The following is a 24,772-nucleotide window of genomic DNA, read 5'->3' as shown; positions in this document are numbered from 1 at the left end:
GCCAAATACAAACTTTCTTGTACCCTCAATTAATTGGGTAACGTAGGCCATGGATGATCAGGACACTCTCTCCAAGAGGGTACAAGAAAGTGACACAGGTCAGGATTTAATTTCCCCTCCTCTATCCCCTGTTAGGGGAGGTAAAACATAAATGTAGTAATACCTGAATTGTGAATAAGCGAGACTTTCGAGACTGCCCCAGACTAACATGACCTTCTCACCACACTCGTAGTACAAACTGACAGCACAGAAGACCCCCTCTAGGAGAAAGGACGACAGGAAGCCAATGTAGGACTTACCTGGTTTCTCTATCCTATGGTTAAACCTCTGGAGCTACGCAGACCGTGGCAGCGATAAATCCACGTACGCAGGCTCCAACAAAGCTCACACAATCGGAGAAGTCACAGTAGCCGCGTCTGCGGCGGCGGCAGCAGCAACTCCTCCCTCTGCTTCTCTTTTCCCACCCCCCGCCGCCGCGGCCATCCGCCTTTATCCCTCCCTCCCTCGACTACCCCCACTTCCGGGTGATGCCCCTGCCGGAAGCAGGGCCGCCACGGGAAAGAGAGCGACAGGTCACGTGAAAAGGAACGCGTGGTCCAGAGCCAAGCTTCTCCCGCCCCCTGCTGCCCCCGGGCCGACACGCAGCCTCGGGTGGGTCTTTGTTAGGGTACGAGTCCGCTACCCCACCCCGCCCCCACGACAAAAACGAAACCAGAAAACCCATACTAAAACAGTGCCTTTGTCATCATTAGTTTCCTAACCTCAGGCCAAGATGTAACATAAAACCTCCTTATAAGTCATCTTCCACATAGTTCGTCTTTGCCCAGCATGAAATTCACGTGCATCTGTTAGACTGTTAACTGCCAAGATGTAACATAAAGGCTCCTTATAAGTCATCTTCCACATAGTTCATCTTTGCCCAGCATGAAATTCACGTGCATCTTAGACTGTGTTAACTTGCTTCCCGTAGACTGTGTTAACTTGCTTCCCGTAGACTGTGTTAACTTGCTTCCCGTAGACTGTGTAGCCTAATTCCAGATGTAAATGCCAGAACTATGAATTTATCCTCTTCCCTCCATTGAAAAATTACATCAAGAGGAAAATGTTTATAAATTCATAATTTGTATGTGTGTTGAGGGGGTAGAGACGTCCCTTCACCACCTTCATCGTGCCATCCCAAGCTCTGAACCACTCCCCCATTTATTCATTCACTCGTCCATCATTTTAAACACCTAGAAGATTCCGGTGATGCAAAAATGTTACAGTCTCTATTACCATGAGTTCATTTAGAAATGAGATGCATAAAATGTAAACAATGCAATAAATGGTACAGAAAACATTTGAAAAAAGGGTCTTATTTTATTCTTGTTTCACAACTTGACATTTTAAAAAGCAGCAAAATTCTAGGATTTTTAAAACTATGAACATTAACAGTAAAAAGAGGGAGAGGCTCCATCTCACTTATTTCAAAGCAAGATGTGGCCTTTTCATATTTCCTTTCATGAAGTATCTGTCATAAGATGTAGAACAAAACTAATCACAGGACTATTTGTATTTTCATCTGGAACCATTTGAACCTAGTTCCCACAGAAGAGTATGAAGTCTAATAATGTTGCAGAAATCAAAATAGTACACAAAATACAAATATCAAGTAAATGTTTGTAAAAGACTTAGAACAGCGTCCGGCACAAAGTAAGCATATTTAAGTGTTGAAATAATTTCCATCCTAGCTGTTGTCAAGTCCCTATTAAGCCTGACAGGCAACATTTAAAATTACCCATAGATCTACATTTTAGGTCTGTGATTAAGTATTTCAGAATTGTTCTCCCCCTCTACACTCATCCACATAAATATAAAATTAGCCTCAGGACTCATCTTCCCAGGCATTATTTTGTAGTTGTCAATGTGCGCAGCCTTAATTACTAAGATACAAACTCAGCCCCAAATTTAAAATCTTAAAAATCACATCATATGAAATGAAGATAGCTTTTAAGTGAGTTTCCAAATATTAGCAAGTTGGTTTGTAACTATATTAACATTATGTTAAGCATCCAAAAGAAATTCACTAAAAGGCAAAACCAAAAATATATCTTTATCAGAAGCAGAACATTGAATCTACTAGCTATCTAGTATTTTTATGTAAATATTAAAGTTTATCACTATGAGCTGCAAGATCCTCTGCCAACCATGTACATTCTTAGGCACTCTAATATTTAACATAAAAACCTAGAGAGCTATATATACATTTTGTTGTTGTTGTTTGGTTTTGAGAGTCTTGCTGTAGCCCAGGCTGGAGTGCAGAAGTGTGATCATAGGTCCCTGTAACTTTAAACTCCGGGGCTAAAGCGATCCTTGCACCTCAGCCTCCCAAATAGTTGGAACTGTGGGCACACACCACCACACCTGGCTTATTTTTATTTTTTTGTGTGTGGAGATGGGAGTCTCCCTTCGTTGCCCAGGCTGGTCTCGAACTCCTGGCCTCAAATGATCCTCCCACCTCAGCCGCCCAAAGTGCTGGGATTATAGATATGAGCCACCAGGCCCAGCCTAAAACTCTGTCTTTAAATGCATCATCCCTAATCCTCCTTACCAATGCACAAGCATAGAAGGGAACGTCTTCAAGAAATAATCAGGTTTGCTGGGCGTTGAGCAGACAGCAGGTGTCCCTAAAATGCTTATGAAGTGTATTAATAACCCCAGTGACGTTAAGCCAGGAGGATGGGAACTCAACATCTGTACCTCTACAACTACCACAGTACCCATGTCTAGGTAAGTTAAATGAATCTAAAATAACAGAACACAGGTGCTAAAATAATTCTGTCCTAGAGTGAAATTAAGAATGGGATTCATTAGGTTGGGCGCCCTGGCTCACGACTGTAATCCCAGCACTTTGGGAGGCCGAGGCAGGTGGATCGCCTGAGGTCAGGAGTTCGAGACCAGCCTGGCCAACATGACAAAACCCTGTCTCTACTAAAAATACAAAAATTAACCAGGTGTGATGGTGGGCGCCTGTAATCCCAGCTACTTGGGAGGCTGAGGCAGAATCCCTTGAACCCAGGAGGCGGAGGTTGCAGTGAGCCAAAATCACACCACTGCACTCCAGCCTGGATGACAGCAAAACTCGGTCTCAAAAAAAAAAAAAAAAGAATGGGATTTATGACATTCACCCCGTTAAAATATTTCATAGCCATCCAAACAGAGTTTAAAGGATTGGCAATGCTTTTAAGGTAAGTAACTTACCTAAATTCTTCAGACATACAGATACTTGAGGACAGAGGACTAATTTGATGACTTTCCAACTCTAGGTATGACTGAAACTCAAAGTGATGTTACGGGTAAGTTGAGAAAATTTGTGTGAAAGGATATTTTCATGGCTCTGAGAGCACTAGGAAAGCTCCAAGGTCAGTATATACTGTGATGGCACAAAAAAAAAAAAAAAACAAAAAACCTGCTTCATTTCTAGTAGTGGTCAGTTTTAGAATTACTCATCAGGATAAGATTAACTACAAAATTAAGTTCAAAAAGTGTGTTCAAAGTTACTACCACCACCAGGTTTTATCACACAAAGCAACATATAATTTTGGCCACAAATGGACACAGAAAACCTAAAGTGTCATATAGATGACAACTATCACTTAGCTTAGTACAAACCATACTGAAACTGCTTCGTGAGAAATAAGTGTTAATTCAGTGACAAAAAGGTATATAATTGAAGGTTGACACTTCCTTAAATACATGTTTATTTTACTTCAATATCTCTCAGGGTTATATGTATTTGAATACTTCAGTACTATTTTGAACATTCTAAATATGAAATACCATAAAGCATTCAAATTTATCAAACAGTGGTACAATATGGTTACTAAACTTGCAACTTAATTTACGACGTTCAATTTTTCCTCTTCAAATAAAATCACTGACTTTGGTCCATTTGATGAGAAACTAGGACATATGCCATGACAGCATACTTCTAGCACTCTATGTAATAAGCAAAAAATAATTTAGCTAATATAGACAGGTTACTTGACTGAAATTCTACTTTCTGCTTAATTGATCACTACCAAGAAAACTACAAAAAAAAAAAAAAAAAACTACCACAGATTACAGCTCTCAGCCAAGAAAGTAACAATATATAAGCCGGGCGCAGTGGCTCACGCCTGTAAGCCTACCACTTTGGGAGGCTGAGGTGGGTGGATCGCCTGAGGTCAGGAGTTTGAGACCAGGTTGGCCAACATGGTGAAACCCCATCTTTACTAAAAATACAAAAATTAGCCAGGCATGGTGGTGGGCGCCTGTAATTCCAGCTACTAGGGAGGCTGAGACAGGAGAATCACTTGAATCCGGGAGGCAAAGGTTGCAGTGAGTCAAGATCACGCCACTGCACTCCAGCCTGGGCAAGAGTGAGACTTCATCTCAAAAAAGAAAAACAAAGAAATATGTGGTACAGATACTCTTCTTCTTCAGGTAACATACGTAAAATCCAATGTTATATACTAAAATAATAATCCACAAATCCAAACATTGTTATAATTATAGCAAGTCAACAGGTGACTGATAGTAGATAACTAGGAACAGACTGCATTTGACAAGATTTTCTTTAATAACATCATAAACATCCCTAATAATATGATGAAAGACCAAGAGCTATAATCAAGATGAATATGCCAAAACAGCCAAGGAGCTAGTAGCTAGTCTTCAGACAGGCTAGGAGTTTGTTTTATAGGACCACTCCACCCTTGGGTCTGGTGACACTTTAAGTTTTCTAGGCAGGAGTAAAAAGGAGTTAATAATGCCAATTCCAAGTATAAATACAAATGAGAGGCACATAGTAGTAGGCATAACCAAAATCCGGGCCAAATTTTTGGCTCAAAGGTGATCTACAATAGTTCTGTGATCAGTTATTTATAAACATAATTTCAGCTTACTATAAAGTTGACTTCCAGGTCAAAGGCAAATTTTCCTTTCACATTACCTCATAAAAGCCATTTAAGGGCTGGGTGCCATGGCTCACGCCCATAATCCTAGCACTCTGGGAGGCCAAGGCAGGCGGATCACCTGAGGTTGTGAGTTCAAAACCAGCCTGACCAACATGGTGAAACCCTGTCTCTACTAAAAATACAAAAATTGCCGGGCACAGTGGCTCACACCTGTAATCCCAGCACTTTGGGAGACCAAGGTGGGTGGATCACGAGGTCAGGAGTTCGAGACTAGCCTGACTCACATGGTGAAACCCCGTCTCTACTAAAAATACAAAAATTAGCCGGGCCTGGTGACGTGCGCCTGTAATCCCAGCTACTCAGGAGGCTGAAACAGGAGAATCGCTTGAACCCGGGAGGCAGAAGTTGCAGGAGCCGAGATCATGCCATTGCACTCCAGCCTGGGCAACAGAGTAAGACTCCGTCTAAAAAAAAAAAAAATTAGCTGGCCGTCGTGGCATGCGCCTGTAGTTCTGGCTACTCGGGAGGCTGAGACAGGAGAATCACTTGAACTCAGGAGGCAGAGGTCGCAGTGAGCTGAGATGGCGCCACTGCACTCCAGCCTGGGGGACAGAGTGAGACTTCGTCTCAAAAAAAAAAAAAAAAAAGAATCTATTTAAGAAGCTGCACAGCATTTGACTTTAATATTAACATAAAGGCTAAAGTGATCAAGCTTAGTTTCATTTACAAAGAAACAAAACCTACAATGAAGGTTTCAAATGTACTTTATTTCTTCAACAATGCCATATCTTAATGGGTACACAGTGCTTTAATTTGGCAGCAATTATGAGCTGTTTTTTAAACAATTCATTATTACACCAGCTGGGATGATTACTGATTCCTCCATTCCTTTGGGGTAACTCTGCCAACAGGGGACAGGTTCCATTCTATTCCGACTTGTGTTGCTACCTGTAAGAATTAAAATGTTGTCAGTTACATGTTTAAACCAGAGTACAATCTCTCTTGGAGACTATTTCTTGAAAATGACATATTCTGTTCTACAGGTTAAAAATACACAGAAACTCACCTGGGATCTAATACCCTCCATATAGGCCAAACCTGATTGCTGTCCTAATTTTCTAGAGCAGTCTTGTTGTTCAATAGAACTTCTTGAGCTGAAGGAAATGTTCTAGATCTTCACTGTTCAAAACAGTAGTCACTAGCTACATGTGGCTACTGGCCACCTGGAATGTGACTAGTATCACTGAGGAAATGAATTTTTAAATTTTATTTAATTCAAATTTATACTTCACATTTCTATACTACCCACTCAATACACTGAGTCCCTCAACCACAACTACCTAAATAACTGCCAATGAGTGTTTTATATTCTCTGTATCACTAAGGAACATTTCACCTCCAAAAGCTCCTCTGATCAAACATTTGTTCAACATCTGTGTATCCTTCTAATTAAGTACACTTTTTTTTTTTTTTTTGAGACAGTCTCGCTTTATCGCCCAGGCTAGAGTGCAGTGGCACGATCTCGACTCACTGCAACCTCCACCCCCTCCAAGTTCAAGCGATTCTCCTGCCTCGGTCTCCCAAGTAGCTGGGACTACAGATGCCCACCACCACGCCCGGCTAATTTTTGTAATTTTAGTAGAGATGGGGTTTCACCATGCTAGTACCAAACTCCTGACCTCAGGTGATCCACCCGCCAGGGCCTCCCAAAGTGCTAGGACTACAGGCGTGAGCCACCATGCCCAGTCTAGGCACCCATCTTAATATTTGATTTCAGGAATATAAAAACAAAAATTAAAAAGACCTATTTATTTAAATAAAGTTTATTACAGTAAGGGTTAATTTGTATCTTTTTAAACCAACTTATGTATTTATTAAGACTTCGGGCCGGGCGCAGTGGCTCACGCTTGTAATCCCAGCACTTTGGGAGGCCGAGGCAGGCGGATCATGAGGTCAGGAGATCGAGACCATCCTGGCTAACACGGTGAAACCCCATCTCTACTAAAAATACAAAAAATTAGCCAGGCGTGGTGGTGGGCGCCTATAGTCCCAGCTACTCGGGAGGCTGAGGCAGGAGGATGGCGTGAACCCAGGAGGTGGAGTTTGCAGTGAGCAGAGATCACACCACTGCACTCCAGCCTGGGTGACAGAGCAAGAAAAAAAAAAAGACTTCAGGACTCCTACTTTTAGCCAGTAAGTACAGTGACTGAAAGATAGATTGTTAAATGTAAGATGTAAAGAAACTAAAATATAAAAAGTCACATTACATCTCATCTGTCAGGAATATTGTGCTAAATTCTGAGTGCAAAATTTTAAAAGAAAAATTGTTAAGTGAAGTTATGTCCAGGAAAGCAATCCAAGATAGTAAAAATCCTGGAAACTATGAACAAAAAAATTACCAATAGAACTAAGGATGTTTAATTTGAAAAAGAAAATTCAGGAGATATGATAGCAATTTTCTATTATCTGATGGCTGTTATATGGAAGTGGGTCAGAATTTCTGTGTTGCAATGAACAATGGGTAGCATAGGAAAAAGGCAGATTTTAACTCACCATATGATCCTTTTAACAGCTACACAAGGCTGGGCACGGTGGCTCACACCTGTAATCCCAGCACTTTCGGAAGCCAAGGCGGGCGGATCACCTGAGGTCAGGAGTTCGAGACCAGCCTAACTAACATGGTGAAACCCTGTCTCTAGTAAAAATATAAAAATCAGCTGGGCATACTGGAGGGCGTCTGTAATCCCACTACCTGGGAGGCTGAAGCAGGAGAATCACTTGAACCCAGGAGGCAGAGGTTGCAGTGAGCTGAGATCACGCCATTGCACTCCAGCCTGGGCAACAGAGCGAGACTGTCTCAAAAAAAAAAAAAAAAAATTAGCCAGGCATGGTGGCGCATGCCTGTAGTCCCAGCTACTTGGGAGCCTGAGGCAGAAGAAGTGCTTGAACCCAGGAGGCAGAGGTTGCAGTGAGCCAAGATCGCACCACTGCACTCCAGCCTGGGGGACACAGCGAGACTTCTTAAAAAACAAAAACAAAAACAAAAACAAAAAAAACAGCTACACAATATGGAAAGGGCTGCCTTGTGATCCAGTAAGCAATTATTACTGGGAATGTTAAGAACAGAAGATGGATGAATGCTGGGGGAAAAAAAAACCCTGCACTGGGTGGGTAATTAGATTACACAATCTCTGAAGTCCCTCCTAACTAGATATGTACACTACTATGTTAAGACACTTTGAATGCACAGACTGAGAATGAAAAACATCTAAAATACAAATTATTAATCAATAGTACTTACATATGTCCATGTAACAATACAGAAAGTGGCTCCACTAGCTAATACAGCATTACCATATTTGTCATGAAAATCAGGTGTACGTTTCTGGTGGCTCTGCCTTGCCATTGTTTGCTGAATGCTTCGAACTTACAGGAAAACAAAAAAAAGAATACAGAAGCATATTATCATCAGGTAAAGAAAACATGTGATTGATACTGCCAATCAGGAAAGCCAAGGAAGTTAATTTTACAATATTATGTAGTTCAGTAAAATGTTAAAACATATTGTAGCTATTAAAGTAGTGTACTTTGAAATGCAACAAAAATAAATGAATTGACAGATGGACAAATACGTGATAAAACAAATAGCAAAATGTTAACTGTAGAATCTTTGTGGTGGGTATATGGGTGTTCATACAATTCTTCCAACTTTTCAGTATGTCTGAGAGTTTTCATAATAGTGTTGGGGGAAAAAAGCAAAGAATGAATGATGTCAGTAACATTCTCTACAAAGTGGTATTTGCATAACCCCTGAAATTTTGGCTCCCATTGATTAATTTGAATACTTATGACTTAAATTTTCATTAAAGTTTACTCAATAGAGCCCAACAACTTACAACATACAAGGGCAAATGAACTCAAATGAACTTCAAATTAAAGCACACTAAATGCTTATGACTGTAAAATTACTACAGTAACAAAAAAACTCGCCAAAACTAGAGTAATTTTGATTTTTAAAAAATTAATGGGCCAGGCACAGTGGCTCACATCTGTAATCCCAATACTTTCGGAGGCCAAGGTAGGAGGATTGCTTGAGGCCAGGAGTTTCAGACCAGTCTGGGAAACACAGTGAGACCCTGTCTCTACAAAAAAATTGAAAATTAAAAATTAGCCAGGCATGGTGGTGCACGTACACCTGTAGTCCCAGCTACTCAGGAGGCTGTGGCCGGACAATCACTTGAGTCCAGGAGTTAGAGGATGCAGTGAGCTATGATCATACCACTACACTCCAGCCTGGATAACAGAGCAATTCTCTGTCCCTAAAAATAAAAAATGAGAAATGGGGTATATAAAAAAGTGTAAGACACAGATCCTGTCCTCAAGTAACTTCCAGTCTAGAGGATTACACATGTAGATAAAAATCAGTATCGTACAAGGAAGCAGAATTAGCTAAGGACTTAGTTTTTGAGCAGAATGATAAACTTTGCTGTTAGTATTATACCAGTAGAAAGAGGAGAACAAAAGTTTTCAAACGGCCCCTGGAGGAACTAAAAAGGAGGGCTTGGGAAACAGCCGAGACTGGAAAAAGCTTGTTTCTAGCTGTTTTTTTTTTCTTCCTGTCCAATTTAAGGGACAGGTTCTTATCATTTTAAAGAGCCTCCAAAGGTACTTACATATATAATGAAAAGCTAGGGAGCCTGAGGCAGGAGAATCACTTGAACCTAGGAGGCGGAGACTGCAGTGAGCCAACACTCAGCCACTGCACTCCAGCCTGGGCAACAAGAGCGAAACTTTGTCTCAAAAAAAAAGAAACTGCAATGTTGCCCATTCACTAGCAATTAATATTTCTACATGGTACAATGGGTTACTTCATGATAGTTATCAGACCATTATCGGATCTTCTGTCTTACATAGCTTTCCCTTTTCATCTTTCAGTCACACCGGGATAGGCAAATTTACAAATATTTCATAATATATTCTGCTCCAGAAAAGATAAAAAGTGGGCATGTGAATTCCACACTGAAAAAAAACAAAAAACCTTTCCTGAGGTACAAAGTGGCCCTATTTGCTCAAAGAGCAAAGAAATTAAGACGACCAAAAAATTCTGCAACATCTCATAACTTCAACACACTCATGTAACTCTGGTGGATTTCATTAGACCTCTCCTCTGTGACAACTGTTTAATTACCACACATTGGTGATCTCATATAATCCTCAACAACCCCATGAAGTAGGCATTATTTACAAATTACTTATTTTACAAAGAAGGAAACTGAGGTTGAGAGAGGCTAAATCATATGCCCAAAGTAAAAGAGATAATAAATGCTACTTTTGGAATATGAAAATAGTCCAGCTAATATTTTGTGGTTATTTTCACAGTTGCTTAAGTGTTTAGGACACAATCTAATAATATCCTCCAATGATTCTATTAAGTGAAAATCAAAAGATGGCTAAACAAACTGAATAGTAATTAAGGGTCACCTTCATTGTGTAACAACTGCCCACGTTACTCAAGGTCACCTTCGGTGCAAATCAAGTATGAAAATTAATTTGTTCTCTTCAATCTATTGCATTTTCACTACATAATGCTGGTCTCAAAACTCCCTGTACCTGCCCAATCTTTGGATAAGAAAAAAATGACCACGATTGCTTTCAGGACAGCTAACATTGTTTTGTTTTTGTTTTTGAGACGGAGTCCCGCTCTTGTTGCCCAGGCTGGAGTGCAGTAGCAGTCTTGGCTCATTGCAACCTCCGCCTCCCGGGTTCAAGCGATTCTCTTGCCTCAGCCTCCCAAGTAGCTGGGATTACAGGCGCCTACCACCGCGCCTACCACCACGCCTGGCTAATTTTTGTATTTTTAGTAGAGATAGGGTTTCACCATGTTGGCCCGGCTGGTCTCGAACTCCTGACCTCAGGGGATCCGCCTGCCTCGGCCTCCCAAAGTGCTGGGATTACAAGTGTGAGCCACCGTGCCTGGCCAGCTAACATTGTTAATCCACAAATAACTTCAAAGCTGCATCGATACCATTTGGGTTGTTTCCCTGCAATTAGACCAGGTGAAGAGCTAGATTTACAGTTTCCGTCTATTACAGTAATAGGAATTGGAGAAGACATTCTTCTATACAGGGTTAGGAGTAAACATATCCCCAAAGCTAAAATGTAGCACATCACTTAAGGAACGAGGTGTCTACCAAGAGTGTCCTTCCCTGAAATCATAGGTTACTGAAGAATTAAAAAGCAGAGCTAGACTATCACTCCGATAAGAGAGCTGGAAACCGAAACAGAAATACTGGGTGATAAAGCCAATGCTAAGGACATCATCCCAATGACTTGGGACGAGATGGGAGACAGCATTCAAGATTAGAAGGCCGAGATGTTGGTAAAGGGAAAAGGACACGAGAGGCCGCGAGGACAAATTGATATAAGGTTGTTGTAAATGATTTGTCATAATTTTTTGCTCACCTTGGAGACGATTTAGTGCGTTTTTGACCAAGGGAAACATCGTGAAGGTGAAGCTAGAACTGCGGCAACACAGCTGCTGCTTTGGTGCAAATTCGCTTCAGGTACCCTTGAAGAGAGCTGAAAAACAAAATGGCTTTCAGCCGGGATCCGTAATGAGATTTGACGAAATCTCGCGAGGCCTGTAAAACCTATAGTAATTGCAATCCCTTTTACCGCGAGGAAAAATAAAGGCCTTTTGGGAAATGTAGTTTCCGGCTTTATAAAATGACGTATGGTGGGTGGTATCTAAAGAAGAATGAAAGAACTCCTTGAAGCCAGGTTTAGAGCTCTATAGAGGGCAGCCGAGACACTGATCTTCGGCCGAATCGTCTAAGGAACTAGCTTCAAAATGGTGTTAAAGTTCTACAAGCTTCGATTTGGTATCTCCACACTAGCTCTTTCTTCTTTCTGTTCCCCCAAAACTTCCTTTACTTCTCTCATTTTTTTGGTCGGCTATTACTACTATACTAATTGGCTTAGCTTTTAGTTTTCAAATAACTTCAATTTAGAGAAAAGTTGCAAGAACAGTAAAAACTTCTGTAATATGTAGATAAATACGTAACTTTGGAAAGCTATTGGCCGGGCGCGGTGGCTCACGCCTGTAATCCCAGCACTTCGAGAGGCCAAGGTGGGCGGATCACGAGGTCAGGAGTTCGAGACCAGCCTGGCCAAGATGGTGAAACCCCGTCTCTACTAAAAATACAAAAATTAGCCGGCGTGGTGGCGCGCGCCTGTCATCCCAGCTATTCAGGAGGCTGAGGCAGAATAATCACTTGAACCCGGGAGGCGGAGGTTGCAGTGAGCCGAGATCGTGCCACTGGACTTCAGCCCGGGCGACAGAGCGAGACTCCGTCTCAAGAAAAAAAAAAGAAAGAAAGAAAACAAAGCTGTTAGGCCGGGCGCGGTGGCTCACTCCTGTAATCCCAGCACTTTGGGAGGCCGAGGTGGGCGGATCACGAGGTAAGGAAATCGAGACCATCCTGGCCAACATGGTGAAACCCTGTCTCTACTAAAAATACAAACAATTAGCTGGGCGTGGTGGCCTGCACCTGTAATCCCAGCTACTCGGGAGGCTGAGGCATGAGACTTGCTTGAACCCTGGAGGCGGAGGTTACAGTGAGCCAAGATCGCACCACTGCACTCTAGCCTGAGACCTGTCTCAAAACAAAAAAAATAAAATACATACAGTTCAGTGGCATTAATGGCATTCACATTGTTGTGCAACTATCACCATTATCCATCTCTAAGACTTTTTCATCTTGTAAAACTAAATGCTTTGATTATACATTTTGACTATTGAAAATATTAACATTATTCCAAAAGTCAAAACTAAACAGACTAGTGTACTTAGAGAAGTGTCATTCCCTCCCCTAACTGTTGCATTCCATTTCCACCAATTCCTACAGGTAGCCGATTTCATTACTTTCTGGTTTATCTTTTGTGTGTTTCCTTTTGCAAAAATAGGCAAATACCTGTATGTTTTCTTATTTCTCTATTTTATGCAAATGTAGCATAAAAATCCATTATCATTTTACGTAAGTCTTCCTCATTCCTTTTTTACAGCTGCAAAATCTGTGGTGTACATGTGCTATAGTATATTCAATCAATCTCCTATGTTGGAACATTTAGGTAGTTTCAAGAATATTTCAATTTCAATAATGCTGAAATGAATAACTTTGTGCACACATATTTTCATATTGCTGGATGTATCTCTCCAAGGTAGGTTACTAGAAGTGGGATTGCTGGATTAAAGGATAAATATATGTGTAGTTTTTTTAGATATTGCCAAATTATAGATGTTGTAACATTTTGCCTTCCCGCCAGTAACGTATTAATATAAAGGGTGCCTGTCTCCCCACAGCCTTGCTAATAGCATGTAGTGTCAAGCTTTTGGATTTTTGCCAATATGATAGGTAAGATATCCCTTTTAAACTTTAAAATTTTTATTTTTAAAACATACACATAGTAAAATTCACTTTTTGGTGTACAGTTCTATGCGTTTTGACAGATGCATACAATTGTGTCACCACCACCACAATTAAGGACAGAATAGTTCTAGCATCATAAAAACACCCGTTTGACCTCTTTGTGATCAACCCTTTTCCCTACCCCTAGCCCCTGGCAGCCACTAATCTGTTCTCTGTACCAATGAGTTTGCCTTTTCCAGAATGTCATATATCATATAGATTGAATCATATCATACCGTGTGTCTCAGTGTACTTTTATTTTGCATTTTTTCTTTTCTTTTCTTTTTTTTTTTTGAGATTGAGTTTCGCTCTTGTTGCCCAGGCTGGAGTGCGATAACACGATTTCAGCTCACTGCAACCTCCGCCTTCGGGGTTCAAGCGATTCTTCTGCCTCAGCCTCCCATGTAGCTGGGATTACAGGCCTGCACCACCACACCCGGCTAATTTTTAAATTTTTAGTAGAGACGGGGGTTTTGCCATGTTGGTCAGGCTGGTCTCGAACTCCTGACCTCAGGTGATCCACCCACCTCGGCCTCCCAAAGTGCTGGGATAACAGGCATGAGCCACCGCACCCGGCCTGCATTTTCTTAATGTAAGTTTCCATGAATGATTTAAATTTTCTTCACACGTCTATTTCACATCTCTTCACTTCGGAACCAGCTATTTTTCTTTCCATCCCATCTCCTTGTCTCTCCAACATACTTAAATTAATTTCCTGGTTTTTTTATCTAGTAGCGCCTAAAATAATAGTCATATAATATTTTCCACACCATCAACATAAATCCAAATTGTAGGCAGATTGATTTTATCTTGTTGGTGTTTTTCTTCGTTACAACCTTACTTTTGCACCCATCCCCCAAACAAAATAATGAATAAAAAGAAGGAATTTGCTGTCTATAACCTGCAATTAAAGTCCTTGTTGGTGCTTTAAATAGTAAGTCAAGGAGTTTAACTGAAAAAACAAACAAAGCCGGCCGGGCTTAGTGGCTCACGCCTGTAATCCCAGAACTTTGGGGGGCCGAGGCGGGCGGATCACCTGAGGTCAGGAGTTCGAGACCAGCCTGCCCAACATGGCGAATCCCCGTCTCTACTAAAATACAAAAAATTTGCCGGGCGTGATGGCGGGCGCCTGTAATCGCAGCTACTCGGGAGGCTGAGGCATGAGAATCGCTTGAACCCGGGAGGCGGAGGTTGCAGTGAGCCGAGATGGCGCCACTGCACTCCAGCCTGGGCTACAAGAGCGAAACTCCATCTCAAAAAAAGCCATAAATAAACAAAAACTTTAAAAAATAGTCTTTGATGTCCTCTTTTTTCAGCGCTCCTGGCACAGTTTCTAGGACACAATAGGTATTCAACAAGCTTTTGTTCATATTTACCTTTAAAAATTCCCCTCAGTAATATTAGGTATATTTTTGCTTTCCTACTTTTATTTTTTCACTTTGAAGTACTTTGGAGGCAGGATAACGGACTAAATAGCTCTTATCCCTCACGCGGCTAGGTCCCATTGTTCTAGAATATTACATGAAGGAGGCGAATTTCAAGGACTTCTAAATGAGTCTTTGGGTGAAAGATTCCGTTCTGGCAACTTCAAGGCATTTTCGACTCCGAAAACTCCGCAATATTTCACAACTGCGCATGCGTGTTTGGAAAGCGGCAGCACGCTAGATGTTTACGTATCGAGAAAGGGGCGGATCATTATCTTTAGCGGACCAATGAAAACCCTCCAGATTATCCTTTTTCTATTGGCCGACTGGGGCCAATTAGAAATCAGCCTTCTTTTAGCGGGCGTGTGGCGCCAGCGCGCTGTGACGTAATGTGAGCGGTCGCCCGGCAGCGCTGAGCTGGACCAATGAGGAAAGGCAAGGGGCCGATTTGCCTGTTCTCACGCCCCACCCTCAGACCTAGCCGGAGCAAAGTTTCGGTTATAGAAGGGAGAGGAGCGAACATGGCAGCGCGTTGGTGGTTTTGGTGTGTCTCTGTGACCATGGCGGTGGCGCTGCTCATCGTTTGCGACGTTCCCTCGGCCTCTGCCCAAAGAAAGAAGGAGGTGAGGACGCGGTTTCCAGCAGCCTGGGCTTTTCCCGGTGACTGGGGCTTGAGAGGGTCTGTTCGCCTCTTCCCAACCCCCTTTCCCTGCCGCTTCTATGCCTTTGGTGGCTTCAATTACGCGGTTTTCGGAGTTGTGGAATTCGTGAGAGAAGGAACTGTAACTCTTTGTCTTCTGGGGATGTAGAATCTGAGAGTGGAGTAGCGTAGGTGACAGCCCGACTTCTATGGACTTGTGAATGTGCATAGCTATGAGTTTTGACACTTTTGAGTGTGGGCCCCGTCAGGTGTTGGGGGTGGGGAGTTCGACTTTAGATCCCGGGAGTAGAATATCTGAGACTCTCTACTGTTGGCCGATGTAACTCCCTGAATGATGTGTAAGAGTTCTCTATTTTGTAGCATTTTCATTTCAGGAGTGTGAGAGTTAGACCAAAGAGTGAAATTATGCCAGATTTATTACTTTGTCCGAATAATTGTTTCAAGGCAATTTACCAGATTGAAAGCTCCTAACCATTTTCAATCATTCCACAAATGTAAGCATGCTAGGCAATGTTCTAGGCGCTTGGTATACATAAATGGACAAAACTAAGATCTTGTGGAACTCATAGGCTTTAGGAAGTGGAGGAGATACAGTATTCTCACCATTAAGCAATCCAGGTAGAGGAATTTTAACAATGTGTTTTCAAACGTTTGTGATTTGGAGTCCTATACTCTTAGGACTTTAAGACTACTGCAATTATTTATACCCTCTAATTTTATAGATGAGAAAAATAGAGTCTTAAATTTAGAAAATGAACAAGTACTCAAACCCTACGTCAGTCATTCTAATTGTATTTCCTGTACATGCTGTGCTTTCTCTAATACAGAAAAACTGTACACATACGCTAAAAATACCAGTTAAGCACTTCAGATACTTGTCTACTTGAGCTGAATTAAGAGAGAAAGCTATCTTCTCTATGTTTCTAAGTATTTGAACTATTCCATAAGAAGAAAAACTAAGCTAGGAAGTTAAACTTAATGAGTTGCTAATTAGATTGGCAAAGAGTACAATAAAAATATACAATTGTCAAAAGCATCGTGAAGTGAGCAGGCTCAGACACTGAAACTAGAAATTGATGTCCTTCTTTGGGAGGATCGTAGGCTATTGTTATGTGGAAAACAAGATGCAGAGCAATACATAATTTTATGTCTTAGAAATTTTTTATGTTAAAAACAACAGCATCCCCTATATAAAAGTATATGTGTATGTATAGAGAAATCTCTGTGAGGATACATGATAATACCTTAACAGTGGCTCTCTCTAGGCAGTTGGGATTATCGATGAGGGGAACGTTTTCACTTTTTACTTTACATGCTGGTATTGCTGGTATTACCTGAATTTCCACAATGACCACTTTTTTTTTTTTTTTTAAGACAGGGTCTCGCTCTGTTGCCCAGGCTGGAGTTCAGTGGTGGGATCATGGCTCACTGCAGCCTGGACTTCCTGGGCTCTAGTAATCCTCTCACCTCCACCTCCACCTCCCGAATATCTGGGACTACCGGCATGTGCCACAATATCCCTGGCTACTTTTTTATCTTTCTGTAGAGACGGAGTCTCTCTGTGTTGCCAGGCTAGTCTCGAACTCCTGGGCTCAAGTGTTGCTTCCGCCTTGGCCTCCCAAAGTGTTGGGATTACAGGTGTGAGCCACTGTGCCTAGTCCACTTATTCTTTTTAATTAAAAAGTGAAGGCTTTTTAAAACTTAGCATTTCTACCAGTGAAATTATATTTATTCATTGACTCACTGAACTGGAAGCAGAACAGCCTGGCTGAAAATAGGTTTTTTTTTTTTTTTTTTTTTTTTTTTTTTAAGGAATCAGTACTGAATTGTATACTTTAAAATGGTCAATATGGTGAATTTTATGTTAAGGCAATAAATTACATGCATTCCTTGATCTTTCTGTACTGTCTTGGAAGTACATTCACCCTTTTCATGCATGTACAAGACTTATGCGAGAATATCTTCCTTTTCTCTTACCCCACCCTTTGATTCACCTGAAGATTCCTACTCTTCAAGTCTTAGCTCAAACAGTATCTTCTTTCTTCCTCGGCTAAAAGTTTTCTTGGTGCCTTCAGGTGAACTGAGATGAATTCAGCACATCATATAATCATTGTAGGTACGTATGTATTTATTTGGAGACAGGGCCTCTTACACAGGCTGCATGCTGTGCAATGGCACTATCATGACTCACTGCAGCCTCTACTTCCGGGGGTCAAGTGATCCTCCCACCTTGGCCTCCCAAAGTGCTAAGATTACAGGAGTGAGCCTCCATGCCTGACCTGTATTGTCCTTGTTTATATGCCAGTCTTTGCCCTAACACTGTAAGCATCTGGAATGCAGGAACTTCTTAATTAATTTTTCTTTACCTCACATCCAGCATTGTCTGTCAAAATGTCCTCAACAAACATCAAATTAACTACGTACTTATATAAAATCAGGAATCTGTTCTTTCTTTTTATAAATGTATATTTTAAAAAAAATTTTTCAGACAGGGTCTCACTCTGTTGCCAAGGCTGGAGTGTAGTGGCATGATCATAGCTCAGTACAGCCTTATGACCTCACTGGGCTCAGGTGAGCCTCCCACCTAAGACTTCCCAGCTGGGACTACAGGCATGTGCCATCACGCCTAGTTAATTTTTATATTTTTTGTAGAGATGGGGTTTCGCCATGTTGTCCAGGCTGGCCTTGAACTCCTGGGCTCAAGTGATCTACCCACCTTGGCCTCCCAAAGTGCTGGGATTACAGGCATGAGCCACTGTGTTCAGCTGGGAATCTGTTCTTTCAGTTGTAGGTTTTCTTAGATTTCACAACATAAAATTGGATTTTCTCATCAGTAAGCATGGAATTTACATAGGCTGCTAAGGATGATTTAGTTTTTCCTCCTTCCCTCTCTGAGAATGATTTAGGCTGTTTTTAAAAAGACTGCTGTGATACTCCTTAGACACAGTTTCAAAATATGGGTGTTCTGTTGCAGAACATTTTTTTGTCAATTTTTGAAAACATTATTTAAAAAAATTCCAGGTCTATCTACTATAATAAATTTGACTTTAAATAATAGGGTAATGTCTGATCTTAAAATCTATTTTTTTGCCGGGTGCAGTGGCTCACGCCTGTAATCCCAGCACTTTGGGAGGCCGAGGCGGGTGGATCACTTGAGGTCAGGAGTTCAAGACCAGGCTGGCCAACTTGGGGAAACCCTATCTCTACTAAAAGTACGAAAAAAATTAGCCAGCCAGGGTGGCACATGCCTGTGGTCCCAACTACTCAGGAGGCTGAGGCATGAGAATCGCTTGAACAAGAGAGCGAGACTCTGTCTCAAAAAAAAAAAAGTGTGTGTGTGTGTGTGTGTGTGTATATATATATTCTTTTTAAAAGATACCGCCCCTCAATGAATATGATTAAAAATCACTCATGTTCCTCATAGTTGTCTATTGTTAAATGGGATGCTACCCTGCTTATTATTTATACCTTTAACAATGTTTTCATTGGAATGTGGACTTATTCTTTTTAAATTTTTTAAAATGTTTTGTAGAGACGGGGTCTCACTATGTTGACCAGGCTGGTTTCAAACTCCTGGCCTCCAGCAATCCTCCTGCTTTGGCCTTCTAAAGTGACAGAATTACAGGCATGAGCCACTGAGCCCAGCCATTTATTCTCTGATATTGATCGAATGCATTCTACATGCCAGGCACCATAGTTTACACTCATTATCTATAATCCACACATTAACATTGCAGAGTAAGTATTAACCCCCTTCGAAAGATGAGGGGACTTGAAAGATGAGGGGACTGGCCAGGCATGGTGGCTCATGCCTATAATCCCAGAACTTTGGGAGGCTGAGGTGGGAGGATCCCTTGAGGTGGTGGGAGGATCCCTTGAGGCCAAGAGTTTGAGACCAGCCTGAACAATATAGCCAGACTCATATCAACCCACCCCAGATAGATAGATGATGATAGATAGATAGATAGATAAGGGAACTGATACTAAGCAAGAGGGAGGTTGGGGGCTTGCTCAGAGAAGCACAGCTCTAAGAAACTGAGCTGGGATCCCACACTGGTCTGTCTAGTTCTAAAGCCTATGTTTTGTGCTAGGCAACAAAGGCTTGTTTTGCAGTGACTGGTTTTATTTTATGGTGAATCCTTTCCCCCTGTTGTGGAAGGGAAGTTGTTCATCCTCGCATCTGGTGTTATCTTAGAGAGGCAGCATGATAAAAATGAAAAAGCTTGGTCTTTGATAAAATTATTCATATTTCTTTACTTCTGGGAATCTATAATAATAAATAAATAATATGAAATGTGGAAAGTGATGAACACGCAGTGCATACTGAAGCATAATAAAAATGGTCATCATAATGCTAGGATGGCAGATAGGTCTCCCTTCCCAGTTTTCCAAAAAAGTCTGTAGTTTTAAAGAGGATATGCTTTAATCCACCCCCAATGATGTTTAACAAGTTACTCTGAGTCTCATTTTCCTCATCAGTAGAATGGAAAAAATGCTGATTTCTTTGGCTATTGTGAAAATTAAATGAGATGAGGGATGTGAAGTACCTAATGCAGTACCTGGCATATAGAAGACGTTAAGTAAATGTTAGAAAATAAAGTGAGATTATATTCCTCTGGGTGGTAAATGTTTTGCAGTTGATCTTTTTGGGATGTTTAACAAGGCAGGCTATCATTGGAAAAACTTTGCTTTGAGAAATGGCACATGAAAGTATCACATGTGCAAAAAATCTAGAAAATATCTCTAGAAAATATCTGATTACAGAGAAATAGGCTTAGTAGCAGTTGCGGAACATAAATGGAGACACCACCAAACAATTAAAAACTAAGGAAAGGGGACAAGGATAGATTTTAGCTCTATCCAGGAAGTACGTGAACTGATAATGGAGCAGATGGCCTTTAAGGATGAAAAATGCTCGCTTCTCTGTTCAGTGTCTTCTTCAGTAATTATCTGCCCGTTATATTTCCAGATCTGTTCCAGATCTCTTAATTTAGGGAGGGAGTTGGAAATGTATACCTTAACTAAGAATTTGTTTCGTTCTACTTCATACTAACATCTGAAGACTGGTAGATGATTAGGAAAGCTGAAAATATGAAGAATTTTTATGAATAAACCCTGATGGTTAGAACAAAGACACGAATAAGTTTTGGGAGTATTATTCAGCCATAAAAAAGAATGAGATCCTATCATTTGCAACAACATGGATGGAACTAGAAGTCGTTATGCTAAGTGAAATAAGCCGAGCACAGAAAGACAAACATTGCATGTTCTCACTTAGGTGTGGGAGCTAAAAATCAAAACACTTGAACTCATGGAGATAGTAGAATAATAGCTACCAGAAGCTGGGGGTGGTGGTGGGAGGTGGGGATTCTTTATGAGTACAAACAAAAAACAAAAAAACAATGAATAAGACCAACTATTTGATAGCACAATGGAGTGATTATAGTCAATAATTAACTGTAGATTTAAAAAATTAAGAGTGTAATAGGATTGTTTGTAACACAAAGGATAAATGCTTGAGGAGATGGATATCTCATTTTACATGATGTGATGAGTACACATTGCATGCCTGTATCAAAACATCTCATGTACCTCATAAATATATACACCTAAGGCCGGGCACGGTGGCTCACACCCGTAATCCTGGCACTTTGGGAGGCTGAGGCAGGTGGATCACGAGATCAGGAGATCGAGACCATCCCGGCTAACACGGTGAAACCCCCGTCTCTACTGAAAATACAAAAAATTAGCCGGGCATGGTGGCGGGTGCTTGTAGTCCCAGCCACCCAGGAGGCTAAGGCAGGAGAATGGTGTGAACCCGGGAGGCAGAGCTTGCAGTGAGCCGAGATCGCCCCACTGCACTCCAGCCAGCCTGGGCGACAGAGTGAGATTCCATGTCAAAAAACAAAACAAAACTATATATATATATATATATATATATACACACATACATACACACACACCTACTATGTACCCACAAAAATTTAAATTTAAAAAAGAATGAGGCCAGGCGTGGTGGCTCACACCTGTAAGCCCAGCACTTTGGGAGGCCAAAGTGGGCAGATTGCTTGAGCCTAGGAGTTTGAGATCAGCCTGGGCAACATGGCAAAACCGTGTTCCTAGCAAAAAAAAAAAAAATAGCAGAGCATGGTGGTGTGTGCCTGTAGTCCCAGCTACTAGGGAGGCTGAGATGGGAGGATCACCTGAGCCTGGGAGGTCCAGGCTGCAGTGAGCCAAGATATACCACTGCACTCCAGCCTGGGTGACAGAGCCAGACCCTGTCCCAAAATAATAATAATAATAATAATGTAGTTGTATATTTTAAAATAATTAAAAGTATAATTGGATGGTTTGTAACACAAAGGATAAATTCTTGAGAGCATGGACACCTCATTCACCATGATGTGATTATTACGCAATGCATGCCTATATCAAAGTATCTCACGTACCCCATAAATATATACACCTACTGTGTACCCACAAAATTTTTTTAAAGAAATATGCTTTTGGGGAAAGTTGCATTTTAGAGGAATTCAGACTGGTAATACTTAGCTTTCTTGCTTCTGAAATGCAAAAGAAATTTGAATGGCAGGATCAGATTTTAGCTTTAAATCGTAATTAATAGATCCTATATTCCATTTTTGATGAGTGATAGTGACAATAGGATAATTTCTGGTTATTAAAGCTTAAGCTACTTTGGTAGAGCTAATCAAGTTAAATATTATGCAAGCAGGTAAGATGAAATTAAGCTGATGTCTCACTGCCCTTTCTTGGTCCTCTTAATCTCTTATAGTCATAGATTTCTATAACACTTGATTATTGCAAATAGGATTAGAGACATTGCCTTCTAGTAGTGAGGTGATTTTTTTTAGACATACTAATTAAAATGTTTCAAGAGAAGAGAAAGACTTTAAACTTACTTTACTTTGTTGGTAAGTATTTCAATTGGGAGTGTTACTGCTATTTTTGTTTTATTTGAATGGTAGAAAATAGACTAATGTATGCCAAGGAGAAGGAGGGAAATAAATTGATTGTGAACATCTTATAAATTCAATGTGTTTTTTCATAGTAAGCCTGTAATTTGTTTTATAAAAAATATATCCAATACAAATTGAAAGCTTTAGATCAGTATATTTTCTTGAATGTTTAACAACTATTAGTGGAGGCTGGGCACAGTCGTTCGTGCTTGTAATCACAGCACTTTGGGAGGCCGAGTTGCGTAGATCACCTGAGGTCAAGAGTTTGAGACCAGCCTGGCCAACATGGTGAAACCCTGTCTCTACTAAAAGTACAAAAATTAGCTGGGCGTTGTGGTGCACGCCTGTGGTAGTCCCAGCTACCCAGGAGGCTGAGGCACGAGAATCGCTTGAACCTGGGAAGCAGAGGTTGCAGTGAGCCAAGATTGTGCCACTGCACTCCAGCCTGGGTGACAGAGCGAGACTCTGTCTCAAAAAAGCTATTAGTGGGCAAAGTATTTGCATTAGGAGTTGTTTGCAAATTAATTGCTTTTTTGGAGTTGCTGAGTAGTTCAGTTGATAAACCTCTTATCTTTACATGTTACAGTCTTTGCAAGATATGTTTCTTCCTAATAATTTTCAAGGATTATTAGAATGATCTGAAGTGCACAGGTGAAATTTTTAACTTTTCCATTTGAAGGTTGTGACTTTGGAAGATAAAGAAGAATCTGGAAAATGAATAGTGGGATTTAGTGTAGTGGCAATAGAGGAACAAAATTTTTATTTCTCAACCATGCCTTTCCATACCCAAATAATGGGTTCTTGACAAAGAACCAGAGGCACCCTTAGGAAAAAGCCTCTTTAGGAATAGAGATTTACCTTGATCAAGAAAGCTTTCAATTCAAATTTGAAGAAATTCCTGACCACACATAGTGGCTCCCACTTGTAATCCCAACACTTTGGGAAGGCCAAAGTGGAAGGATTGCTTGAGCCTAGGAGTTTAAGACCAGTCTGCGCAACATAGCAAGACCCCGTCTCTGCAAACAAATAAAAGAATATAACCAAGCATGGTAGCATGCACTTGTGGTCCTAGCTACTCAGGAGGCTGAGGCAGGAGGATCATTTGAGCCCAGGAGTTCGAGGCTGCAGTGAGCTAACAATCATGCCACTGAACTCCAGCCTGGGTGACAGAATGAGACCCTGTCTCTAAATTGAAACAAAAAAGAGAGAGAGAAAACAAGAAATTCCCTTATAAATCTATTAACTAAAGAAGACAAAAAAGAGGACCAGTGAAGGAAGTGTCTAGGAAGTATTAAGGCATTATATTTGAGTTGAGTAGAATATCACATTCTTCAACCGTTCCAGGAGGATCAGGGGGTGGTTTATTATTAGAAATGGTATGCCTTTTCCTGTTCTTCATCATTTGATTCACTTAATGTTTATTTAATTTCCCTTTGCTATCCATAGAAATTTATATAACATGTAGTCCTAACCCATAAGAATCAGAATGTAGAGCTGTGATCCTCAAACTTCAGTGTATATAAAGAATCACGTGTGTAACATGTTAAAATTCAATATTCTTGGAATCTGCCCTGGACTTACTGAATCAAATGTATTGGGGGATGAAATCTAGAAATACGGATTTTGATTTTTGTTTTTTTTAGAGATGGAATCTAACTATGTTGCTCAGGCTGAAGTGTAGTGGCTATCACCAGGTGCAATCATAGTGCACTACAGCCTCAAATTTCTAGGCTCAAATGATCCTTCTACCTCATCCTCCTGAGTAGCCGCAACTACAGGCCCATACCACTATGCGTGGCCAGAAGTCTGCATTTTTTTTTAATTTTATAAAATAGAGACAGAGTCTCGCTATGTAGCCCAGGCTGGTCTTGAACTCCTGGGCTCAAGCGGCCTCCCAAAGTGCTGGGATTACAGGCATGAGCCACTGTGCCTGGCCAAAGTCTGCATTTTTAATAAGCTCCTTTATACCAACCACACTTTGAGAAACACAGGTTTAAAAAGTTTATTATCCATTATGATAAAGGCTTGCTCTAGGGAGTTTTGGGTTACTTTATCACTAAATCTTTCTTTCATTTTGTGTTCTGATCAGTAATGATTTTTAAAGATTTTTGAATACATAAAAATAAGATTATAAAATTGTAAATTCTTTTCAGTTCAAAACAGTTGTTCTTGAGCTAGGCATGGTGGTTTGAGCCTGTAATCCCAGCCACTCAGGAAGATGAGGGAGGAGTATCTATTGGGGCCAGGAGTTCGAGACCAGCCTGAGCAACATAGCAAAACCCTATCTCTAAAAGATATATATATT

At 40.9% G+C, this 24,772-nt stretch overlaps 3 protein-coding genes and 1 pseudogene across 11 annotated transcripts in view; 1 reads left to right on the top strand and 3 right to left on the bottom strand.

Annotated features, from left to right (window-relative positions):
• The window catches only part of LOC129476339 (renal cancer differentiation gene 1 protein-like), a 55,447-nt pseudogene extending 55,396 nt beyond the window's left edge, over nucleotides 1-51 (bottom strand).
• Nucleotides 1-544, bottom strand: part of ATP7A (ATPase copper transporting alpha) — a 135,912-nt gene extending 135,368 nt beyond the window's left edge. For 3 of the 8 annotated variants that reach the window (XM_063634675.1, XM_063634677.1, XM_063634674.1), the window contains exon 1: nucleotides 300-516. The gene's annotated coding sequence lies outside the window, so the exon portion shown is untranslated. Of the gene's footprint in view, nucleotides 1-299 lie in introns of all 8 variants that reach the window. The other 5 variants (XM_063634679.1, XM_063634678.1, XM_055268559.2 and 2 more) reach the window with 4 other exon arrangements.
• Nucleotides 545-5,683: 5,139 nt separating this feature from the next.
• COX7B (cytochrome c oxidase subunit 7B) lies at nucleotides 5,684-11,582 on the bottom strand. The gene is made up of 3 exons (XM_055268562.2): nucleotides 11,400-11,582; nucleotides 8,239-8,363; nucleotides 5,684-5,885 (listed from the first exon to the last, which is right to left on the bottom strand). The coding sequence occupies exons 1-3, from the start codon at nucleotides 11,437-11,439 to the stop codon at nucleotides 5,808-5,810; spliced, it is 243 nt and encodes an 80-aa protein (XP_055124537.1). The 5' UTR covers nucleotides 11,440-11,582; the 3' UTR covers nucleotides 5,684-5,807.
• A 3,610-nt stretch (nucleotides 11,583-15,192) lies between these two features.
• MAGT1 (magnesium transporter 1) overlaps nucleotides 15,193-24,772 on the top strand; it is a 64,800-nt gene continuing 55,220 nt past the window's right edge. The window contains exon 1 of one of the 2 annotated variants that reach the window (XM_055268561.1): nucleotides 15,193-15,452. In XM_055268561.1, the coding sequence (XP_055124536.1) occupies nucleotides 15,255-15,452 (198 nt within the window). In that variant the 5' untranslated portion in view covers nucleotides 15,193-15,254. The remainder of the gene's footprint in view (nucleotides 15,453-24,772) is intronic. The other variant, XM_063634709.1, reaches the window with a different exon arrangement.

Source organism: Symphalangus syndactylus, chromosome X (genome assembly GCF_028878055.3).
Source record: "Symphalangus syndactylus isolate Jambi chromosome X, NHGRI_mSymSyn1-v2.1_pri, whole genome shotgun sequence".
NCBI classification, from domain to species: domain Eukaryota; kingdom Metazoa; phylum Chordata; class Mammalia; order Primates; family Hylobatidae; genus Symphalangus; species Symphalangus syndactylus.
The sequence above is the reverse complement of the archived record's forward strand: the minus strand, read 5'-3'. Positions and strand labels throughout refer to the sequence as shown.